The sequence below is a fragment of the Rhinolophus hipposideros genome (genome assembly GCF_964194185.1).
Source record: "Rhinolophus hipposideros genome assembly, chromosome: 17".
In the NCBI taxonomy this organism is placed as follows: Eukaryota; Metazoa; Chordata; class Mammalia; order Chiroptera; family Rhinolophidae; genus Rhinolophus; species Rhinolophus hipposideros.
In genome coordinates, this window is record NC_138063.1 from 29,995,248 (window position 1) to 30,021,139 (window position 25,892).

The window sequence follows — 25,892 nt, forward strand, 5'->3', positions numbered from 1 at the left end:
CTAGAGTATTACTATAAATACGTCATTAAATATCTTCTGGCTGACTTTTCTGTTGTGTTTAAAAGAGATGTTTAATGTTTCACCTTAAATAAAATATAATTAATTGATATAAAATTGGAGGCAAGAGATCTGAAAAATTCTAACTTTCACTGTGATCAAATTAGACCTGCTTGCGTTCATTTAGCTACTCAAGAGATGATTAAATGATGAACTGGGAAAACATGAATATGCCATACACTGATGATTTTAAGACTGAAGCAATATTCTGTATTATTCCAAAATATTCTACAATGTGCATGTATTGTTTTTAAAAGTCAGGAAAAAACAGGATAAAATTCTTTTTAATTAAATAAGGCATTAATTATCAAGTATTTCATAGGTTCCTCCTATAGAATAAGGAGGAACTAAGTCCTCAAGTACTAGCACTAATCAGAGTTGAGAAAAGATTAACAAGTATGTATTTGTAAATATCACCAAAGGCTAGAGAATTCTAAGAGGAATTACTGTCCTAGCTAACAAAGGAAAAACAAAAACAAAAACATATGCAGTGAAAAATCAAATTCCCTAAAGTTTCCTTAAACAACTGCAACACAGTGGACGCCTATGAGTTCCTGCAGCTTTGCAAAACAGGTGGCGCTCTGGGATCTCACAGTGCTCCAGGTTTTTTCCTAAGGACTTTCATCATCTCTAGAAGGTAAGTGGTAACTGTGTTCCTCAGCCATAAAAGAGAAAATAAGTATAACCAAACAGGTAATGTCCTCCTAACTGGATGGCACTTTATGGATAATATCTAACTTTGGCCAGAATTTTTAAATTGATAAGAAACCTACAAAGAGGCCATCCTGTGGTCACCAGCCGCCCCCCAATCCCTTCACCCTTCCCCCCATCCCCAACCCCCTCCTCCCCGCCCATCTAACAACTCTCGGTTTTTTGTGTCCCCAAAACTGTTTCTGATTAGTTCATACACATATTCTTTTCTTTAGATTCCGCATATAAGTGAGATCATATGGTACTTGTCTTTCTCTTTCTGACTTATTTCACTTAACATAATGTTCTCTAGATCCATCCATGTTGCTGCAAATGATAAGATTTCTTTTTTCTTTATGGCTGTGTAATACTCCATTGTATAAATGTACCACAGCTTCTTAATCCAGTCATTGACCGATGGGCATTTCGGTTGTTTCCATATCTTGGCTATTGTGTAAAGTGCTGCAATAAACATAGGAGTGCATACAGATTTTTGAATTGGAGTTTTGGATTTCTCTGGGTAGATGCCTAGGAGTGGAATTACTGGATCATAGGGTAGTTCTATCTTCAGATTCCTGAAATACCTCCACACTGTTTTCCATATTTTTTGAGAATTACTTTGGGGAACTTATTCAATAGTGTTTGGGGATTTTGTTGGGTGTCCGATGGACATGTGTCCTGTTTGGGAGACCACCTCAGGGATGCTGTGGATGCCTGGTCATGGCATTGTACACCAGAGACTGGACATTAATGAATGCCAACTATAATTTTATGTGTATAATGTGATGGCTCAGTGTGAGGTCGGGGTGGTGGTGGATGGGGGGAGGGGTTTCACGGTGTGAGGGATGTAAAAATAAAATAAAATAAAATAAAATAAAACTAAAAAAAAATAATAAATAAATAAAAATAAAAAAAGAAACCTACAAAGAAACTGCCCTAAAACACAATGTAGGATTCTTCTATCTTTTGAAGTCAGGGCTTGGTAACCAGTCACACAGTCCGTAAAACACACCTCCTCTGCTGCCTTAAAGGTAGTCAAGTTCTATAGCAACAGAGATATTCAGGAGCAAACTCTCGGTTAAATATCACAGCACTTTAACAGTGAACAGGCAGACGAAATTTTCATTTTGACATTAAACCTCTTTCCAGCAAAGGAAGAAATGTGTACAGGGAGGAAAAAAATAAAAGGTTATTTTTTGGTAAAAATAAAAGGTTATTTTTTGGTAACAGGGTTTGTGTTTTTCTAGCTTTGTGGCAAACTGCACCTCACCAAAAAAATGGCACTGAAGAATATAATCACAAATAGCTTTATAAACAGCTGAAAATATTGTCTTGCTTATAATGTCAGACTAGATTTTCCGAGCTTTAAGATTTTTTCGTATATGAAGTCTACCTGGCAACAGTGAAGGCTTCGTTTTCCCTAGATAGAAGGGCACGATCAATATTTTCAATACGATAGTTCAGAAGATCCCATCACTGTAAGAAGGACTAATCTGAAACTATTTAAGAGATTATATAGAAAATTCATGAAAAAGTTGGGGTAAAAATGAATAGCTACTAAAAAACTCCACCTCTATCGTAGTTTCTTCACAGCCCTTATCGAATTTCTTCCCTGGCAACTCCCCCAAGAACAGAAGTCCTTGCAAAAATTTCAGTTGCCTCCTGACCTGTTAAGCCAAATAACATTTCTATCCAAATAACCCTTTTATGCTGTATCAGGTTTTATGCTATATCAGTTCTAATATATTTTTAGCAAGTAATTTGGGGCAAGAACTCCTTACTTAAAGCTGCTTCTTTACCCTATCTTGCCAGACTGCCAACCTTGCATTTTGCACTTTGCAGAGTCAGCTCTGGCACGGCAGGTCCACTAAGAGTCAAATGCTGCCCTGAGCTGTTATAACACAAGAAAAGAAGGGGCCCGAAAAGAGCTAGTGTCTGTCTTCACTGTGTGCATCAAAAAAACCAAAAAACAAAAACCAAACAAACCTGAAGCAACTCTCAAAACAATTTGGTTGCTTGCTCTTGTTTAAAAATGTCCAGCCATCTGAGTGACAGCATTCACAAAAGTATCTACAAATGTTGGAGAAACAAAAGCTGATAGTACACATAGATATCCAAGAAGCAAAGACTTTTCCATAAAACCTGTCTTAGGAGTTCTGCTACCTCATTGAAACAGTCTTGGCCTCCCATCTTGCACCCCTCTCTCACGAAGTGACTCATTTTTTACATTGAACATTTTCTAAATGCACACAAAGAACTTAGATGCCTAGCAGCATTAACATAACATCTTTCACCATAGGTATTACAATCTAGGTTAAGAAAACAAAGGAACAAAAATATAGAGAACACTTCTAGAACCAACACTGTGACCTGATATATTCAAAGGCACTGAAAAACCTGCATCTCAAGATCAACATTTCAGAAGCAGAATTCTAAATATTCATAAGCAATAAGATCTTTACTAAGACTCATCTCCTCGTTCAAGAAAACAAAACTAACTCTAGTCAGGTAGATAGCTATTCATAATGAAGGATTGTGAAGGCAAAACCAGATTATAACATTTAACCCTGAAAGTTTTATTTCATAAACCTATTTATATGGAGACAGACTCTACATCTAAAAGTGCAGATTTTTTTTTTTTTCTTTTGCCATTTGGGGATGGAGAAGCATCCCTGATTTGTATATTAAAGCACAAGCATCTGTCCTACTGATGATATTCTAGGGAAGCACATTAGCATAAAATTTAACGATGTCAAATAAGTGGATGTGAAATAGGGACTGCGTAAAGACACTATTTCCAAGGCTGACAGAAACATCACTGTTTAGAAATGCAAATGAAACCATTATGTTCAATAATTATATGAAAATATGAACAGTTCAGCATGTTTTCCAGCCCTGATGGCGGTTAATGGGATGTACGCTTATGTAAATAACTACTATTAAAGCTAATGCTGAAAAAAACTAATAAATTCATACTAAAGCAACTGATTTAGTATGCTTTTAAACCCCAGCAGTGCTCACTTATTAGAAAAGAGTGCATTATTATGTTTAGAACTCATTACTGCTACAAGTCACTGCAACTCCATCAATTACCATGCATTAATGAAAATGGGACACATACACAAAAAATTATTGCCTCTCAGCAGTTTTCTTTAAAGACAAAAATCTAGGGGTATTACCATCATGGGGCCTTGTAAGGAACTTAGTCACACTATAATCTTTATTACTAAAACAGTATTCCCAATACTATCACCCTAGGGTATTTTGACCATAAGAAGGGTTAACCTTTATGTAAAAACATCAACATTTTACAAAATTGACCATTTAACATCTATAAGAAATTTTTAATACTTGAATTGCATTTTTAAAAACTTTTATTAACATATATGTTGCATATGGTCCATGTTTTTAAAGGGAAGCTAAGGAGTGAAAATACATAGTGGTAATCATATCAGTACAGAGGATAGACGATTTCATTCCAAAATGCTGCCTGATATAACAGAAAATCCCACCCAGTCTACACTTATGTCTCAGTGAATTCTGTGGAACTCAGGGATTGAATTTTTAACAACAAACATAAAATTTCCTTCTTGGCCACAAGATGGACTTTCTTGTGATTAATATTAAATATTTAGTACAAGATATTAAGAAGCTGAAAAATCCTTGTTGTTTAAAATTCAAGTTTAAAGAGCACCTAACAGCAAAGAAATGCTGACGGAGCAGGAATGCAAATTTAGAAATGCATTTGCTCTATTTGTGTCAACATTCACAATTTATTCTGTTTCCTTAACATATATAATTGAACAGATCCTTCATCCCTTTCTAGCATCCAGAAAAACAAAGAGCACTTCAGCACTTACTAAATGTGAAAAATATCTGCCAAACTTCAGATAGTCTTGCTATATATAATGAGTACATGTTTATTTTAAAATTATAACTGTCACATCAGTCCAATTATTTGCAGTTTTAGTCCTTATATGTTAACTCACCTACTAAGTTTTTCCTGCAATTCAGATATACTACCATTAGGTGGTGGTAGAGAGCTATGATTGTGCTGCTCCAAAAGTAAAATGCAAGTTTTCTCTCCAGTCATATGTTCTCCGATCAAGCAACTCAGGTTTAATAGCTCATTCATGTAACAGGTATTTTTCGAGTACATACTGAATACCAAGTACCGTACTAGATTCTCAGTGCACGCATACAATAGTGCACAAAACAGAAATAATGTCCCATGAGGGAAACAAGACAATAAATAAACGTATAATAAAATGTCAAGTACCATGAATAATCAATGCCTTTTCATAGCTGAAAAAAAGAAAAAACCTCTTAGGAAACTGGAATAAAACAGAAATTCCTCAGTGTGATAAAAGGTACCTATCAAAAACCTATAGCCAACATTAAGGATGAAATACACATTTCCCCTAAAACATGGAACAAGACAAGGATGTTCTTGCTCATCTTTTATTCAATATCTAACTGGAGATATTGCAATAAGACAGGAAAAAGAAATAAAAGGCATAAATTTCAGAAAGGAAGAACTAAAATTGTTTTTATTTGCAGATAACTGCTTGCATATAAAATCCTAAGTAAAACAACTATTAAAGTTAACAAATGAGAATTTAGCAAGTTCAAAGATAAAATCAATATAAAAAATGAACTGTATTTCTCAATACAATTGAAAACTGAAATTAACACTAAATTGAGAACAAAGTTTTCAAAAACAACACACTCTTATGCATTAGAATATGCACATAATGGCTGAAGCTTGGAATGCCAAGACAAAAACCAGTGTGGGTCTCTAAAATCTATAGTCATCATACCTGCTTCATGCCAAAACTCAAATGTCTTGTACATTAAAAAGAAATTCATATCTTGTTTTTATTATTAGCTTGGTGCAAAAGTAATTGTGGTTTAAAAGGTTAGAAACAATTGCAAAAACTGCAACTACTTTTGCACCAACCTAATATTTTGGCATTTCTTGTTATAAACAAAGAAGCTTAATCCTGACACAGATTCACAAAATATCCTTAAGTAGGTCCCATCGAATCCTAGATTTTCAGCTTTGTTTCTGTAGTATTTTCCTTGAGATCTCATCTATGCCTTGTCAGAACAGCATAAAATGGTGAGATTACTTAACAATTCCTACCTGACTTCTCTTAGCAACAAGCTTTTTAAAAACTATTTTAAAAATTTAAAAGGATGCTTCCTCATATAATCAAAAAACATTTTGCCTCAAAAACCGTAGTCACTTCAAAAACCAGAAACCTAGTTACTCTTTGGGCAACAGAAAACTGATGACTCTAAAGTAAAAAACACACACACAAAATTTCTAATAAAAGAGCATCTGAAATAGAAAATAATATTTGAGACACTGATCAAATATATCCTTACATCTATTTTGTATGTTGTAAATTTTTTCAGGCAAGCAAATATTTTGTAAACCTTAAATTTTTATAGACATCGACAGTTTTGAAAAATTTGCATATTTAAGCTCATCTAATTACCTTCAATGGTAAATAGCTCAGTTATTATTAAAATGTTATATATGCTGAGATTAAGACCTGCAGAGGTTAATTTATCCAAGGTCATGCAGTTATTTAAAATCTAAAACTAAGTCAAGGTTTCAAGTTTTATGATTCCCGTGCTCGTCACAAAATACTACAGTAATCTTATCAGACATTGAGATAAGTCATATTCGAGACATCCAATTTCTAATAAACCAAAAGTTTACAAAAAGGGCTTTTCATATACTTGGTCTTTGGATTACATAAGGATAAAAAACCTGCCACAGCAGCATCAAGCACTTCTCTGACATCACAAATCACTATGCAATGCTATATGAAGAATGTACTTGTACTTGGTAAATGCTGTGACATTTCTAAATCATTACACTTACCATCATACTAAAACCTCCTCTCCCTTTGCCTCTAGACTGCTTAACCAGTCCTCGTGCTTTCAGTCTGGCACACTGATGCTTTGGGGTGATTGATGTGAGACAGAGGTGGATATTTTGGCAACTTTTTCCTGCACTCAACTAATAACTATTCTCTTTTGTCACAGTATAGGCGCTGTTCTCTATTGTCAGACTTTTTCTACTGCAAATTTGTCACTAGGGCAGTTACTATTTTTTACCTTTCTTTTCTGTTGGCTTCATCTTTTTCTTTTTTCCTTTGCCTCCTGCCATTTTTCCTGTATTTATTAGTTTCTGTGTGGAAAAAGATCTTACAGATATGGCCAAAAAAGAAAGCACATACATAACTACTACTTGAAAAACTGACCAATTTGAGCACAAGTATTAGTTTTAAATATCTGGATTTTCTAGACTACATTTATTTAGAAATTCAAGGACTGCTTAAGATTGTTTTCATAGAAGGTCTCTTTTTCCATTTGGCTCTGCTCTTCACAAGCCTGAGGATTCAGGAAAACAAGATGCTTAAGTCTAGGATTTCTGTTGTAACTAAGATAAAAAATTGGGATAAAGTGACAATCCTTACTATCTTATCTATAGGGAGGTCCATTTCACATATTCAGTTAACTTCTGATGATTATGTGACTACATAATAATTAGATTTACTAATTCTGAAAAATTACAGAGTGCAACACCTTGGGCAATCTATATAAAAAAAAGAAATGTTACTATAGAAGTCTCTAAATGAAGTGAGAATATTATTATCTGAATCATTTAACTATTTATTAGTGAAGGCCATATTAAAGCTAAGAACACTAAGACAAATTTGTTATTGATAAAAATAAAGTCATTCATTATATTATTCAAATCTATAGCAATTACAAGCTGTGGTATGCAAATGGTTTAAATGAAGAGATTATATCAGAATAGCCCTTTAAAGAAGATCAGTAATGTAAAAGGCTAAATGGAATAATGAACTCTTCTGAATAATATTATGAGATTGATTAAAGTCTATTTCTTCATGCAAGAACTCTAAACTTTCCAAAGTAATTTTAAATGATGCTAAACGGATTTTAGTACTGTTACCTAGTGCAAAACTGTCCCTGAAAAAAATTTTTTTAATTAAATATGTAGAAAATCAATTTTTTTGAATTTCAGTTTGGTGAGCTTATTTACATGTGTGCACCAAAAACAAAAAATCCTTTAGTCACCGGACCGTTGTAGAAGCCCTAATCCACATATATTGGAATCCCAGTGTCACTCACTGTAAAGCAACAAAGAAGTTGCTCTCTGGAGGTGCTGAGGCTCCAAATCTGAAACAATTAGCAAGTCAAAGAAATCAAAACACTACTAAGATCAAACCTGGAAAATAAAACGGTTTCATTATTAAATGGATACACAACAGATATTATAAGGCTCTCAAGACAATAGGGAGAAAAATCCCTAAAAGCAAATCTCATCAAAAAATAATACAAAATCGGGGCGGCCGGATGGCTCAATTGGTTAGAGTGCAAGCTCTTAACAACAGGCTGCTAATTCAATTCCCGCATGGGATGGTGGGCTGCACCCCCTGCAACTAAGACTGAAAACGGCAGCTGGACTTGGAGCTGAGCTGCGCCCTCCACAACTAGATTGAAGGACAATGACTTGGAGCTGATGGGCCCTGGAGAAACACATTGTTCCCCAACATTCCCCAATTAAAAACAATAATAATACAAAATCATATTTAAAAAAATTATTGTTCAAAGTACATTAATACCCAACCAGGAGAATAAAAATAAGGAAAAATGATCAGAGAATAACATCTGAAAACACACTAATGCAACCCATCTATGTAATCACAGTTCTAGAGGCTGGGAAGTCCAACACCAAGGTCACACAGGGTTTGGTTTCTGGTGAGAGTGCTCTTTTTGGCTTTCAGATGGCCACCTTCTAGCTGTGTCCTAACATGGGGTGTGGGGGTGGGGGAGGAGGAAGGAGAGGTAGGAAGATCTCCTTACAAGGCCATGGTCCCACTGGATTGATTAGGGCTCCTTCCTTATGACCTCATTTAACCCGCATTTAACCTGAGATAGTGTTTTTAAATTTACCTCCTAAAAACACTATCTCCAGATAGTCACATTGAGATGGTTAGGGTTTCAACATACCAATTTTGGAGGGACACAATTCAGTCCATAGCAAATACTAAAATTACAAATGAACCTTGCTAAGCCCAGAATAGAGTGCACAGGGGTTGAAAAGCATTGTCTCCTATCTCAATACTACAAAGCATGTAAGTTCAGCATTACATACATTTATTAGAATTTCTTTACGACTTGTTTCATTTTCACAGAAGAAAAACTGAAATTCAGAAAAGATACTACAAAATGGAAAGCAGATCTTAATCATTTGCTGGCATATTGTTTCAACATATAAGTATGCTCAAGATTCCCTTCCAGCCTTAAAGCAAGTCAAAAAATGTTCCCTCAAATATAGATGTACCTTTGGCTACTCAGTATGTCCTTTCTTCAGAGCCTTCACTTTCTCACCTCTACTCAAGTCTAAAGCCACTGCAAACTCACTTCTAAACTGCCATTGAAATGTTCCTGCAATTCCATGACTTACGTAGCATCAAAAGGTATAAAGCAGCTGATCCAAGACTCCGATATAGTTATCTTATTCAAAATCTAGTCCTGCAGCAAGAACACCACAGCTACCCGAAGAACCATAAGATACACAAGTTAGGGCAGTTGGTACAAGTATGAATGCTTGAATAATTTAAGAACCAAATACTGTTTTAAAAAAATTAATCAGAGAAAACATCTTAAAGACGCCTTTAAGAAGAAAACTAGTAAAAGGAACAATGACAAAGAAATAAACTAAATAAGTAGGAAAAAACAATGAGTCTTTCTGGTGCAGCCGCTATGGAAGGCAGTGTGGAGGTTCCTCAAGAAATTACGAACAGAATTACCATATGACCCAGCAATCCCTCTCCTGGGTATCTACCCAAAAAATCTGAAAGCATTCCTCTATAGAGACACGTGTACTCCAATGTTCATTGCAGCTTTGTTTACGGTGGCCAAGAAATGGAAACAACCAAAATGTCCTTCGATAGATGAATGGATAAAGAAGTTGTGGTATATATACACAATGGAATACTATTCCGCGTTAAGGAAAGATGATATAGGAGCATTTGTGACAACATGGATGGATCTTGAGAGTATAATGCTAAGTGAAATAAGGCAGACAGACAAAGCAGAGAACCCTATGATTTCACTGATATGTGGTATATAAACCAAAAAGAACAAGACAAACAAATGAGAAAGAAAAACTCATAGACACAGACAATAATTTAGTGGTTACCAGAGGGTAAGGGGGTGGGGGGTGGGTGATGAGGGTAAAGGGGATCAAATATATGGTGATGGAAGGAGAACTGACTCTGGGTGGTGAACACACAATGGGATTTATAGACGATGTAATACAGAATTGTACACCTGAAATCTATGTAAATTTACTAACAATTGTCACCCCAATAAATTTAATAAAAAAAAGAAAAGAAAAAAAAGAAAATTGCAAAAAAAAAAAAAAAAAACAACAATGAGTCTTTCCTACCTAGTATATAGGGACCACGCAAGAGTCATAAAAATGAAAGTAGATATGTTACTCGTATGTGATACCAGTAATGGATACCAAAATTAAGAATACGCATTTGATACTTTAGGTCATAAGAAGCTATGGAAAGTATTAAAAAGCCAAGTGATGTAAAAAAAATAGTCCTTAAGAACGATTAATCTGGCAGCAGTGAGGGAATGAAGTCAACAAACGATAGCTTGAGAAAAAGGAGGCAGGGACAAAAGGATACTTACCATACAGTAAGAAATGCAGTCAAATGACAGTGAGAACAGAAAAAAAAAACAATGGACTCAGAATAACATTTCAGCGGGAAAATGATAAAGACTTGGAAACGGAATAGAAAAGTCAAACTACAAGAAAATCTCTGAAACATTCTACACATCTGGATTTCTGAATAACTTATGTTACACTCTTTTGAGTACCCCAACTTTGGATAAAAAGCACTGCACTGTAAAATATATTTCAAAATTTTGTAAAATTATGCTTTAACTACAAATCAGGCTAGAAAACTAACTTGTTGATATTTGTATTACTCGCTGCTACGGAAATAATTTGGCATAATGAAAAGACACTTGGTGTCGAAAGAGTTCACTCTTAACTTTGCAATGCGTTGTTTCAGTTACCTATCCAAACCTGTTCCTCTACCTGTAAAAGGAGAGTAAGAGTAGCTGCCTCGCGTAACCAGGTGTGAAGATTAAAAAGGGTAAGTGAAAGTGCTCTATAAATAGAAAACCAATATACAAATGTAAGCTGTCTTAGTAATAGAAGTACTAGAAGTACTAAAAAGTAATGAGATAGGAACAATTTAGCATCATTTTGATGCCTCAGAATCATCATTATGAATGTTAACCACTGCGCTGCATTTAATATATGATGGCTTTGAGATATATCTAAGTGGGTAGAGTTCTAGACCGCGATGCATTTTCCGTTCTTATGTGGTTTATAACAGTTTTCTTGTTAATTCCCCTGTCAGTTCCAATATTCTCACTGTAGCTCCATTCCCTACTTCTAATTTTCTGCTTCTAATCTTCAATGGACTTACAAACTAGACTCCAGATAATGAGTTTATTATCATCCATATAATAGCCTCAGGAATTCTTATAAGGAAAGTGCATCCACAAGGGACCAGAGCAGGTGAAAAGTACTTCTTTTTATTCTTATCCTTGGATGAGTTCCAGAAAAGTAAAGTGTAAATATAACTCACTACCCCAGAGTAACTTAACCCCTAAAGGCTTATTGGAATGAAATTAAGTATATAGATAAAAATTTGTAATTTTAAAAAAATTTTTGCAAACATTTATCATCAATTCCTCTCTGTGGTTAACATTAATATCTGAGTATTTTTAAGAGAACAAAATAATATTTAAAAATGATTTGGGCAACAATAATATTAGTAATAAACAGTTCTTTCCTTAAGCATACTTATTCCCCTATAATACACATGGAAAGAGTTATTTAATCTGGTATTATGATTTAAAATGATATTCTAGGACAATGTACAATAATAATGGTCCAAAATCTGCTCGTTATACAGCATCACAGAGCAAATAAAATGGCCTCAAACAGTATAACAGTGTTAGAGATATCTATACAGTGTTAGAGATAATTATTAGATTAGTAAAACAAGATTGCCCAGGGCTTGCTAAATGGAATAAACTGACTTCATCCAAGTACATGGAATAAATATATTCTCTCACCACAGAATTCAATTTGTAAACATAAATAACAAAAACCCAATATATGGCCTTTTGAAAAAGGCCAAGAATCATCAAAGCTGATAAGGTGTTTGGCAAACTTTGCTGTATCAGTATACCATAACGCCAGACACCAAAACACTCTCCTCTTTGCCTATAGTCTTCTTCATTTTAAGAAGTTTAAATTTTAATTCTCCCAAAGCTATTTCCAAGAAGAGAATCTCTTGCCTTCTCTTATGAAGGGCCAGAAAAATTAGACACCCTTTCTTTTCAAATTATTTACTTTCTCATGAAACTTATTTCTACTATCCTTCCCCACCCTCCCAAACCCACCTAACACCACTCTACCCAGATCTATGACAGAGCGTTCTACCAAACGGTTTCTATCCTTGGCAAAAATCTAACAGATTGTGGTAGTCTGCCTCCTGTAGCCAAAACATATAGTCTAATGGAAAGCTTTGAATACCTCTGAAGTATTACTGTTTCCCGAACCAATGATTTCTTCTTACATAATTAAACTTTTGTGAATTTTTTCTGGTCTATTTTCAGCACAGACATACTGAGACCTTTGGTTCATGCTAAAACATTCCTCATAAAGATTAAAGTTAGTTCCTTTAGAATTCTTTCTTCCTAGAGCAGGGCTTCTAAAATGATGACCCATGCAATGGTCTTAAGGATCTGAGCTCTAAGCACCTCTGAACCTCTTCAATTTACTAAGTTCCAATTAGAGAGATAATGGAAACAGACCAGAAGGAGGGGAAAAAACACAATCATTTCTGTCAGTCTGATTTCGCGGAGAGGAAAGTAAGACTTGCTTTCCTCCCAATGAGGACCCAACAGGTATAAGTGGTACAGAGCGGTTTCCTTTTTCATAGAAATTAGAAGATACAGCAGAGAACAGATCAATTTCCCTCTCCTACAGGGCCTTCTAAGTAGCCTAAGCACTTGCATAACCTAATAAAAACAATCAAGACCTCAGTGAAGAAAGGCACAAAAACGAGAAACAGAGGAACTAGTCATCTCATCTCTCATCCACATTAGTAGTAACAGTGAGATTTGCTATCTTTTTTTCAGTACCTACTAAGTACAAGACACGGCTAGGTTCTTTACATACTTAATGTAAAGCATCTATCAAATTTCAACAGGCCTGCAGAAAAGGCTTTATCCATATATTATAGACGAAAAAAGACTCAAAGAAGTTCAGTAGCTTTCCCAAGGTCAGATAACTAGTCAGCGCTGGAACAGGATTTGGACTCTAAAGCTCATTGTGCTTTCTTCTCTCTCCCTTCCCTTGCTATGCCAATTAAAATAGTGACGTTAGCACATCAGACTTTATTTTCCTTCTGTAAGCGTTTGATATCAACCTGACATGTTCTGAAAATACAATTAGCTTAAATATTTATGACCTTTTCTAATGGCTACATCCTCTGTCTTATACTATACATGCTAACATGTTTCAGAATTATTTCTATTGGAATATTGGGCATTTTTGTCTAAGTTTTAGATTTATCTCTCCTTTCAGACTCATTTAGCTAGGCAAAAATCTACTAGGTTCATCAGATTGCTTGACTATGTAAATGGCATATTCATTTACATAGTTAAATTCTCAGGAAATAAGCTTTCTTTGTTCAAAGACTGAAAATTACCAAGAATTTTTATGTTTCAGTAATAAATTCTCTATTTGCTGTAAGAACAAATCCTTCAAAAGCCTGGTCCAATTGCAAACATACAAAATATCTTTTTTCTTTTTTTACTAAGGAACTGGTCTGTATTTGTATAGCTGACCAATAAATCAAGTCATTAGAACTTTTAGAACAAAAACCCGTAAATTTAGTATAACACATCTTTAAAATGCCAAAAATCAGAATTGATATACTCCCTCACAAAGACACAGACATCAAAATGATCTAAAATTATCTGATTTCATGTATATGAAAGAGTCTGAATCATTCATGCATGATAGGTAAATGTATGTGTAGTTAAAATTATATTGTTTTAAATTATAACCTTGTTTTATGTTTCAAAGTTTTATACAGTTTTATGTACTGTAAAATCATCTATATTAACCTTTGACAGGTTTATGCTGGTAAAGGAGATTTGTACCTGAGCAATCTACTTGGAATAAAACCCATGGATGTCACTGTTTTTTAATCGTATCTTCCTTTCTCCATTCTTTGACAAATTCCACAAATACCACTTATCTTTTGGTGACTCAAAACAATCTTAAACCAAAATTATATTAACTAAACCATTTCAATTTTTGATAATGGTCTCATAGTTATTCCAATCTTCATTTGCAATAATAAAAAATGCTTCAGTCAAATCCCTCATACTATATGTAAGATAAGTCTATGACACATGTCTAAGTCTTGGCTTTATTTACATGCCCTTTCCTTTCCTTTTTAGCTTATTAGATAGATTAGAGGTCAGCAAACTTTTCTGTAGAGGGCTAGACAGTAAATATCACAGGTTATGCAGGCCACAGGATCTTCGTTGCTTGCAATCACTCAACTTGCAGCTGCCACACAAAAGCAGCCAGACAATACATAAGTGAATGGGTGTGGTGGATTAACTGGCATCATACTGAATTTGGCCCATGGCAGTAGTTTGCTGATCCCTGAGTTAAGGCATGAGGAAAACAGGAAAAATTGTGTCACTACAATCACCTGGGGTATCTTAATATTTAGCTGGATGGAAGAAACCATTCATAGCCATGCTGAGTTTAGACTGCTTCAGCACAAAATACAATTAATCTTGACCCAGAGACTGCTAAATACAATAACCCAGCAAAATTAGATTCTACTCTTCCAGACAGTCAAACGTTTTTGGTAAGCATATCACTAGATAAACAATTAGTCCCCACTCTAACGGTGGCCAGTCTTTCTAAATTGTCTGCTACCTCCCTCTCTCATCTTATTTCCCCAACTCACCCCAGTTCCACTGGACAGAGTACGTATTTTTTGTCCCAAGAAGGTCAAGGTATCCCCCCCTCTTCCTTATATAAGAAGTGATTTCTATTGCCCCTACTTCTTTCTGCTACCAGACGGGGGTTGGAGGCTGACTTCATTCCCAACCCCCTCCTCCCTTGCTTTCTTCCACTACTATATAAACTGGACAAGCTAAATGCTTCTTTTCACAGTCTCTCTTTCTTGCAGCTTAGCATGGCCAAAGTAAAGTTCAGGACAATAAATATCTCATGAAAGACTGCTGCGGTAGGGTGGTGGGTGGGTTACGGGTATTCTGAGAAAGATTTCTGAAAAAGGAGAGGGAGTCACAACTGCCAGAACCTCTTCCTCCCCCTCCCTTCCTGCCTTAATGCAATTGTGATACCTGGAACTGGAGCAAACATTTTGCAACCTGGAATTCTGCAACCATTAGAAGAAGCTAAGAGAACTGCAGTGACCCAGCTCTGAAAACTTTAAGCCACCAAACCAATGCTAGAGGCACTTAGCTCCAGAGTTGTTATGTGTGAAAAAACAGACCGTGTAAAGCAAATTTTTGTTACAAAAGCATTCCTAATCTCTCTTTTCTTGGAAGTGTCCTGAGACACTACTCCGTATGAGAAGTAAAAGACGGAAACTGGCTGAGCACAGTTTGTTGTGAATTCTGACTAAACAGCACTTCTTTCACCTAGAGATAAAAGTAGCAGGAAGCAAATCATAAAAGAGGGTCTAACCTGAGAGTTGACAAGCTAGGGCAATAAAGTCAATGAGGGCAAAGAAAAGAGAAGCCCCCAAAATGTTATTCAAATGCTAAAGCGATTTGGGAAAAAGAAAACAAAAAAGAAAAAGTAATTCTTTAGAACTGTGGGGCCCATAGCTTTATGAATGTTCTACTCAGCCAATCAAATATGAGAATTCTGATTATATCAATTTCCAATCACGTATTCCCACTGTTTGAAAAACACAAGTTCAGAACACATTTTCATAGTTATATTTTCGTGCTTTTCTTCAAGCAAATGAATTTGCCTTTATGCTTCCATTTCCCTAGTATTCACAAAGGTATAGTTACTGTCAATACATGGTTGTTTTTGACACTTGAAGAAACTCTGAAATAATTACTGACACTCAAGTTAATGATGATACTGACGATAAGGCCAATGGTCCCTTCCAGCCTTCACACACTGGTTTAGCCGGCACACCAGCTGTGGTTCACCCGGACTCTAGGGACAGTCACTTCTCTTTTGTATCAACACCACTGCAAAAAACACCCAAAGATATGCAGTTCTACCTAGTCAAAAGAAACTTCAGAAATGCTTATTTTAACTCACATGTCCCTTAAGAAATACTATTCTTAAGTTAAAACACCAGTTTGTATTTTACTTTCTTATAAATAACATATATATTATATATAATATATATTATACATATTTTATATATATTATATATGATATATATGACATATATGTCGTATACATATTATATATCATATTATATATTACATATACACTGTATATGATATATATATGACCGTATATATATATATGATATATATATCATATATATATATACGGTCATTAACTACTTAATGATGGGGATACCTTCAGAGAAATGTGTCCTTAGGCGATTTCATACAGTGTTTCCCTGAAAATAAGACCTGGCCGGACAAACAGCTCTAACGCGTCTTTTGGAGCAAAAATTAATATAAGACCCAGTCTTATTTTACTATAAGACTGGGTATAATATAATATAATACAATATAATATAAGACCGGGTCTTATATTAATTTTTGCTCCGTAAGACGCATTAGAGCTGACTGTCCAGCTCGGTCTTATTTCCGGTCTTATTTCACGGTAGTTGTGAGAACATCACAAAGTGCACTTACACAAACCTAGATGGTCTAGCCTATTACACACCTCGGCTAGATGGCACAGTCTAATGCTCTTAGGCCACAAGCCTGTTCAGCATGTTACTATGCAAAAACAAACAAACAAAAAGCAAAAAATGAGATTAAATCAAGCACAAGAGAAAATGAAGCAACCAAGAGACGCGGTAAACAGGACATGTCTGACGCTGCTGCCGGTAGAACAGGCATACTGTTTTACAGCAAACTTTCTTTTTATACGTAGAAAGAGTACACTCTAACGATAACAAGAAGAGAACACATAATAAATACATAAACCAGGAAGGCAGTTGTTTACTATCAAGTATTATGTACTGTCTGTAATCGTACACATTATATTTAACTGGCAGCGCAGTAGGTTTGTGTATACCAGCCTCACTACAAACATGAGGCACGTGTTGCACTATGACGTTAAGATGGCTATGACATCACTAGATGACAGGAATTTTTCAGCCCCATTATGATCTATGGGACCCTGTTCGTACTATATTCGGTCCACTGTTGACCGAAAGGTCGATATGGCGTATGACTATATTCACACACACACCCTCCCCTAGTTCTAATCCCAACAGTTATCTCCATGAGAACAGTCTGGTGGTATTATGCTGCAGTGTGAGATACTTATCAATCACAACATCTACAAATCACAATGGAGTTTTAAAATTGTTATGATTTCACAGAATTCCGTAGGACTGCCAAAGGTTTAGCTAGAAAGAATACCAAACCCAATGAGGTTTCAGGTTTAAGTGCAGTAGTAGAACAGAATTGAATCAAGTTCCAACACTACATTTTAATGCTCAAATTTCTTATGGTCTCTTTCAGTTGACAAATACAAGGTGCTCCTCAATATAACAGCAGCAGCAGAACAGCTGGATGGCCACATCAAACACAAAAGAAGCAACAGCACATGCTGTTAAGTGTCTTTCTGATTGCCTAGAAACAGTGGCCCATGCAGATTTATTCCCTGTTATAAATCAGAACAATTATTTCTCTGGAGTTTACATTTTCTTCATGAAAGAATCAAACTTTCCACACATTAAAAAAGAGAACTTTCAAAAAGGATATCTTCCCTTTCTTTGATGATCAGTTCATTCTGTTCTTCCAGCTGCCTGATCTTCTTTTCAAATGATTCCTGCTCAGCTTTGAGTCGTTCTTCTGTCACTTCCTTTTCCTCACTTACTCTGAAAGAAATTTAAAAAATGAAAAGAAAATGCCTGTAGAATAAAATATGTGCCTACAGCTGTGGTTTACCAAAACTATATTTCTTCCAGAGGTATGCTGATTTCTTTAGGAATACTCTTTTTTTTTTAAAACTAACCTTTCATAAGGCAATCGTTGATACCTTTGCAATAAAACATGCATGTTATTGTTAAATCAAGAATGTTTCCAATCATCAGAAGTATCTTAAATATGGAAAGTCCTACACAGGACATAGGCTCCCAATTATAATCTAGGACAAAAACATAACCCATTTTTAAAATATTAAGTTTCATTCCTTCATCATCAAAATAGGTGCAATTTATTTTGATTTAGATATTTTTATACTTTTATTTAAATCTTGTCAATGAAATAAACAACACATAAAATCACCTAAATATATCACTAAATATACATAGGCAGTTTTACTCCTTTTGCCAGTACTGATACCCTGCATTCCTCAGTAGCATATAAATAACTAGACTGGAATAAAAACACAGCATTAACATAAAAAAAAGTTTGCACTACATTTATTCTTAGTCCAAAAGGTATTTTAAAATTAAAAACACTGACCAAAAAAAATCTAATGTCTAATCCTGAAAAGCATTTAAATTGGAGCCTACCAAAAAGGAGTGGTTTCTGACAAGAGCACAGAGAGGGGAAAAATCTTAAAAAACAAAAACAAACACACACACACGCAAAACAACTAAACAATAACAACATGAAAACTTATCTTAAAATGACAACCCTAATTTTCATGTTACTCGGTACCCAGAGATGTTAGCCCTGAATTTCTGTTACTGGTTCTTGTTTCTTCCAAGAGGATATAACACATTTATCCTACAAGATCACACGGGGATATGTGTAAGTGAAATCTAGGGAATCCAAACCTTTCCTTTGAGCTCCTAAATGTACTTCCTCCCAGACCCCTACTCTATCAGAACAATTTCTGAATAACATGAACTCCGTCCTTTCCTTTGTTGCTAGGCTTCTGGTGGACATATTGAAATCAATGATACAACACAATGAAAATTAGAAGTTTTGAATGTCCTAGAGTTGATTGCATTTTGTCTTTGAAATAATTTGTGAGAAAATGCATGGCACACAGTAGTGTTTCAACAATAGGTTTATTTCGTCTTGCTTATCCTGACATTCAAATCATTTCCTAAATTCTATTATTTATGTTTAGCATACTACCAGGCTCATGATTGGGACTCAGGTCCTTCTTTCTAAAAGGGTAATCTCTAAAATGGATACAATTACAAGGAATCCACACATCTAAACGAAGCAAATATACCTAAATGAAGAGGATTTACACTCTGGTCTCAGGGTATCCTGCCTCCCCAGTCGACTGCTGAATTTAACATAACATTAAACTAAACACAGAGACTATCTTAAGAGGTGAGAACCTCGTAGGTATACCTCAACAACTTACTTCTTTCTGTTTGTTCAACCTGAAGGAGATCCCATGACAACTCTAGGGATCATTGAGAGCGAAAAATGCTTGTACATACATTCCATAATGCCAGAGTCTATGATGAGCTCTTCCCAAAACTCAAAGTGCTCTATACAGAAAAAATCACTTTTTAAAATTCAGTTTCTGGAGTATGTTTGAAAAATTTGTTGTTCCACTATTTAAACAGGGCCTTTTTTCTTTTTCTTTTTTTCTTTTTTTTTTCTTTTTGTCTTTTCTGTGATGCTGCTATGAGTAGACTATCCTTTAGCAATTATTATGCTCTGGAAGGCTATAAAATTAACAAGCTGTGGTAAGCACAAAGTGCAACATGTCTTCCATAAGCCTATCTAAAGATATACATAGCATCTTTGTGGCCTATTAGCATAGTTAATATGAGCAAGTATGTTAATACAGCCTTTAAACGTAGAGGGCTTACCAATAAAACAACCTCGAGATTTGATACCCACTCTGAAATCTGTCTTCTTGTTTAATAATATTTCCCATGAGATATATGTAAGAGAAAGTATCTGGTATCATGATCTACATTTTGCATCAAAGCATTCTCAGACCATGAAGTAACATAAAAAGACCTATTCCTCTACCTCATTAAGAGTATAGCAACAAGTTAATTAACAAAGTGAGGATTTAAATACAGGAAAGGGAAATATTTGACTAATAGGATAAGAAAGCTAAAACTGTGACAAGAAGATATTCCCAGAGTCGGTTTGTTAATTATTTACAAAGAGGACAATAGCCCGTTCATAAAGTAAGAAATTACCACTGTTACCATTTATTTAAAGCCTCAGTGTTTCTCAAAAGCTTGCAAAAAATGTACTGTTATCAAACAAGAAAAAAGAATTCATACCCTTAGAGTGAGATGGTTGGGCAGAAAATTGTGCTGAAAAGTACTGAATTTCTTTGAAGTCTTATGGTTAAGCTTAAACATCCCTGACTATTAAGGTATTTTTTCTCCATAAAACATCTTTTCTGTTTTAATATAAAAAGTTTCTCCACACCCATCTATTCTAAATATTTTAGTAAAACTAACATTCTAGAAAGAGATTTATTTTATTGCTTTGCATACACCTGACATTCTTCTAGATACTCCAGAAATGGGTACTTTTACACTAATGTGAAACACAAGGTCATGGCAGCAAAGCTTCTATTGGAAAGAGAATTAAGCTCAACCAACAGTCAACCAGATAAATTTCTTCCCTATTTAATATCTTGTGTTTGGGAGCTCAGTATGCATTTTAAAAATTCTGAATAAGATTTGGAGAAGGAAGGAACAGATTTCAAAGGACATTTAGCAAACAGAAAGAGACACATTGTTTTCAAGCAAAAGTAAACATGAGGTGAAAAAGAATGGCTTTCATCATTGAAAAAATACATATTTCAGTAAAATCATCTTAATGCCCTCTTTACAAATTTTAATATTTGGCTATTATTTAAAATGCACTCTATACATTCATATAGCACCCACTGTACGTTTCCTGAGACCATGCAGAAGGGGAAAAAATTTCTACAGGAAAACTAACCTCTTCCAGGAAGTAATATCTGGCCAGAACCGAGAGAAAGACTGTTGCATGCATGCTAGTCACTCAAACAATAGTTTTTGAATTGTAGAACTCAGAATAGACAATCTGAAAATGAATTTTGGCATACTAGCTATTATATTTAGTGTCAAAATACACTAAAGTTCAGAGAATGTCTTTCACCCCAAACAAGTTAAAATTTTCTTATTGTTTCTTGAAATTTACTATATAACCCATTACAAATACTATTTATACAAAAAAAAAAAATCCACAAAGGCTTCAAATGGGAAGACAAAAAAACTGAGTCACTGAAAATTTAGTCTTAATTATTTTATTGTACTGAAATGTACATTTAATTACAACAAATAAGTTACGATTAGTTAAAAAAATAAAAGACCAGAATAAATAAAAATAATAATGATCTACTCATTCTACAAAGGAAAACTAACGGTGTTACACTTTCTATTTTTCTTCTGAGAAATGTCAAGTACAAACAGCAAAATGTCCTCTGGGAAAAATCAGAGTATCTGAGTCTGAAAAAGAACGCTGTCCTCAAATGAGCTAGTGCACAAATATTCACTGGGGAACCATGCATTATTTGACAGTGTGGGCTTAGGACATGAAATAGTAGAGATTTTTTTTTTAGGCTTCTTAGAACATGGCTCATATAAATAAAAAACTGCAATGTGGCCAAGATTTTAAAACTGTTTTTCCCTTTAAAGACTAAGCTATAGTGCAGTTTGTATATTAGTCTATGGTACCCCTCCCCATCTTAAAAAGTCTCAGTAAAAAACATGCAAATGCATAAAAAGACGTCACCATCTTTCAGCACAAACTGTAATATTTTGCAAAGCCAATCATTTTTCAAGTCCCCATAAATGATACTGCTTTCCCCAACTATGTGAACAATTCATTATTTTACTGTAAAAGACTTTCTGAGGTCACTTAATTCAGCAATCTTGAACAAAAAGAATCTCTCTATCCTTGCCTCCAAGAAGGATCAATCAATATTCCACTTATTCTTCTGCAAATGTAAATCAATGCTGGACACCTCAGGAAAATGCCCTCATTTACTTAAAACCCATATATCAAATCATCTCTTATACTCTCTTCCACAAGCTAAATAATTCATAAAATTCTTAATTTATCTTTCTGGTATCTATTTTCCATTAGCCTATTAATTTGTATTTGTATTTTATTCGTTTATTAATGTAGTTAACACAAGTGAAAAAGTTCCCTGAGCATATAGAGATTATTAAGAAGGCATCTACGAATTATTAAACTTACACCTGTTTTTTTGTTGTTGTTGTTTTCTGATCAAATAGCACAATATTGCTTGCTCATGTTCAGGTTAAATTTAACTATGAACCATGCTTTTTTTTTCTTCTTTAATGTATTGGGCCTAACCAGTAAGTCTTTCTCTGAAATGAATTTCTAAATTATTTTTATCCTTAAACATATCATACCTGTACTTGTCACTACTGTCTTTTATCCTGTTTGAATGAATCCATTTTATAACCTATTATGCCAATTCTAAAGTTTATTTATATCTTATATTAACATTTATTCTCACTTAGAAACATCAATAAATCCTATAGGTATCTTTTTGATTCTTTCATACCCTGTACCAGTAAAGATACTGACTGAAAAGGATCTCACAGCTAGATTTTCGATGGATCCCTCGAAGATACAGGTAAGTCAGTCTTGGATTTTGGACATGTACAGTTTTCCCCCTAATATCGTTAAAACTAAGGCACGCTTTTATTTTTAAAAAGGCTACGCTTTTGTAAGAATGCTTTTCACCTCAAAGGCACCATTAAAAATAAGCTATAATTTTGACTTTGCTTTTATATTGCATGTCATTCTATAATTGAAAAACATGCTATTTGTTTTGTATGTTGTGCTGAGAGCTACCGAATATTGCATTCTGAAAATATACTTGTTAATGGTCAGCGTGGGGTGCTAAGCACTCTTTGTAATTTCTCCCCTTTAATAATGTTGGTAAATCTGCAGAATAGCTGAATTCTTTAAGTATGCTACACTTGACTATCTCATATAAACACATAAGGTTTTCTAACTTTCTAAATCTTCTGACACTTTCCCCATTTGGTTTAACCTTTATCATAGTTGAAACAACCTTCAATCTTCATACCTAATTTTCACTGAAAAGACATGAATGAAAACAACTTTTAAAAACTTCAGCCTCCTAATAATCCTCTATAATACTTTTTCATTATTCTCTATATGATCGAAGGTTTGTTAGTTTAGGGGTCGACGGGTGGAAGGGCTAAGTTGGTTAGAGCACGAGGTCTGAGCAACAGGGCTGCCAGTTCGAATCCCTCATGGGCCAGCGAGCTGCGCCTTCCACAACTAGTATGAAGTCAATGAGCTGCCGCTCAGCTCCCGGGTGGCCAGGTGGCTCAGTTGGTTGGAGCGCAGGCTCTCAACCACAAGGTTGCTGGTTTGACTCCTCGACTCCCACAAGGGATGGTGGGCTGTGCCCCCTGCAACTAGCAACGGCAACTGGACCTGGAGCTGAGCTGCACCCTCCACAACTAAGACTGAAAGGACAACTTGACTTGGAAAAGTCCCGGAAATACACACTATTCCCCCAAAAAATCCTGTTCCCATTCCCCAATAAAATCTTTAAAAAAAAAAAAAAGGTCTGTTAGTTTAAAAAGCCATGTACCAGGCCAAGTGTGCAGAACACAAAAGCAGCAGAATTTTTGTCTTATTTTACATGACTGGGGCAGAGTCAGATGAAGAGGACATGTGAACAGAAGGTTTGTCAAGTGGGATGTCAGCGGCCACGCAGGCTGAGAAGGGCGTCAAGGCATGGAAGTAGGCTGGCACACGTGTCAGAGTGAGAAGTGCAGCCATGTGGAGGAGGAGCCTAGCTTGCGTATCAGAGCCTTGATATCCATGGGTATCCTTGCAAAGGTATGGGAGTGACCCAGCATGGAGACTCAGAGCGCAAGGACAATAAGGAGGGCTCTATACAAGGGTCGGGAGTGGGTGCTGGTGTAGATGAGTCCACAGAGAGTGATGAGAGCATCCACACAAAGGGCTCACCTGAAGCAGGTGATCAGAGCCCAAGGAGGATGAGGACGACACACACTCAGGGGGCAACTCTGTGTTTTGTTTCAGGGCCCATGCAAAGTGAGAAGGGTTATCCTCTGGAAGGGGCAGGCTGCTGGAAGGTCAGCGCCTAAGGCGAGTGAGGAGGGAATCAACCCAAAGGAGAGGAGTAGCACGTGGAGGTGAGAGCCAGAGAAAGGTAAGGAGGACAGCACTGTAAAGGGGTGGCCTGGTGTGTGGCCTCCAAGCCTAAGCAGAGGAAAGAGGACACCCAAGAAGTGGGGAGGGCCAACATGACGAGTCAGAAGCAGAGTGGAGTGAAGAGGGCAGTTGGGCAGAATATGGCCTAGACTGGTGTGCTGGAATACAAGCAGGGCATCCATGGGGTGGGAGGTGGGGGGGGTGGGGAGACTGGGGGACTGAAATAGGGAGTCAAGAGTTCCGGCAGGATCAGGATGGCTTCTGTGCAGTAGAGGGAGTAGCAGGAGAAATGGAGGACTAGTTACATCAGGATGATTAAATAAAATGTAAATATATTAAAGATAATATAAACCATATTTCTCAATGTCAGCCAGGAGAGTTACAATTATAAACAATTTTTTCAAGCATTCATGAACATTCACCAAGATTAACCATATCTTAGGACATAAAACAAACCTCGAAAAAAATGTAAAAATTTTCCTCTGACCATAATGGACCCAAACTAGAAATCAATAAGAGAAAGACAAGAGGAAAATCTCCAAACACTTGAAAATTATATATGTCAAAATTCTCAATAATCCATGTGCCAAAGAGGAAGTCTCAAAGAAAATTTTAAAAAATACACAAAACTGAATGAAAATAAAAATACAACAAATCAAAATATGTGAGATGCATTGAAAGCAGTTATGAGAAGGAAGTTTATAGCATTAAATGCTTACATTAAAAGAGGAATTGTCTCTAAGTTCCTACTTTGAGAAACCAAAAAAAGAACAAAATTAATTCAAAGCAATTGAAGAAAGCAAATGACAGAGAGAAGAGCAAAAAATCAATGAAATTGAAAACAGAAAAAATAGAGCAAAATCAATTAAAAAAAAAGCTGGTTCTTTGAAAAAAATCAGTAAAACTGATAAACCTAACAAGACTGACAAAAATAAAAAGAGAACGTGCAAATCAATAATATCACAAGTAAAGCACTACAGATGCTGCAGTCATTAAAAAGATAACAAGATAATAAATACCATGGACAACTTTATGTTCATAAATTTGACACTTCAGAAAAATGGAACAATTCTCAAAACCAACAAACTCCCAAAACTCAACCAAGACAAAAGAGATAACTTGAATAATCTCGTAACCATTAAAGAAACTGAATTTGTAATTAAAAAGCTCTTTAAAAAGCAATCTCCAGGCCCAGATGATTTCACTGGAGAATTCTATTAAACATTTTAAAAATAATTAATCAGTTTTATACAATTTCTTCTGCAAAACTAAAGAGGACAGTACTTCCTAACTCATTTTATAAGGGTAGTATTACCATGATACTAAAACCAGACTAAGACAGTAAAAAAAGAACAATAACAACAAAAACCTACAGTTCAATACCTCTCATGAACTTTGATGTAAAAATTCCAAACAAAATAACAGAAAATCAAAATTGAATGTATAAAAACAATGATAAGAACTGAGATTTATTACAGGTATGAAAAGCAGATTCAACATTCAGAAATCAATTAATATAATCTACCATATCAATAGCTAAAGAAGAAAACACATGTAATCATTTCATTAAGGCACAAAAGCTATTTGACAAAATCTAATACACAACCACAACAAAAACACTT

General features: G+C 35.2%; 1 protein-coding gene across 6 annotated transcripts in view; it reads right to left on the minus strand.

Annotated features, from left to right (window-relative positions):
* Positions 1 to 25,892, minus strand: part of KIAA1328 — a gene marked incomplete at its 5' end in the record, with an annotated part of 265,288 nt that overhangs the window by 218,503 nt on the left and 20,893 nt on the right. For 5 of the 6 annotated variants that reach the window (XM_081078170.1, XM_081078169.1, XM_081078168.1 and 2 more), the window contains one exon: positions 17,869 to 17,984. In XM_081078170.1, coding sequence (XP_080934296.1) covers positions 17,869 to 17,984 — 116 coding nt within the window. The remainder of the gene's footprint in view (positions 1 to 17,868; positions 17,985 to 25,892) is intronic. The other variant, XM_081078167.1, reaches the window with a different exon arrangement.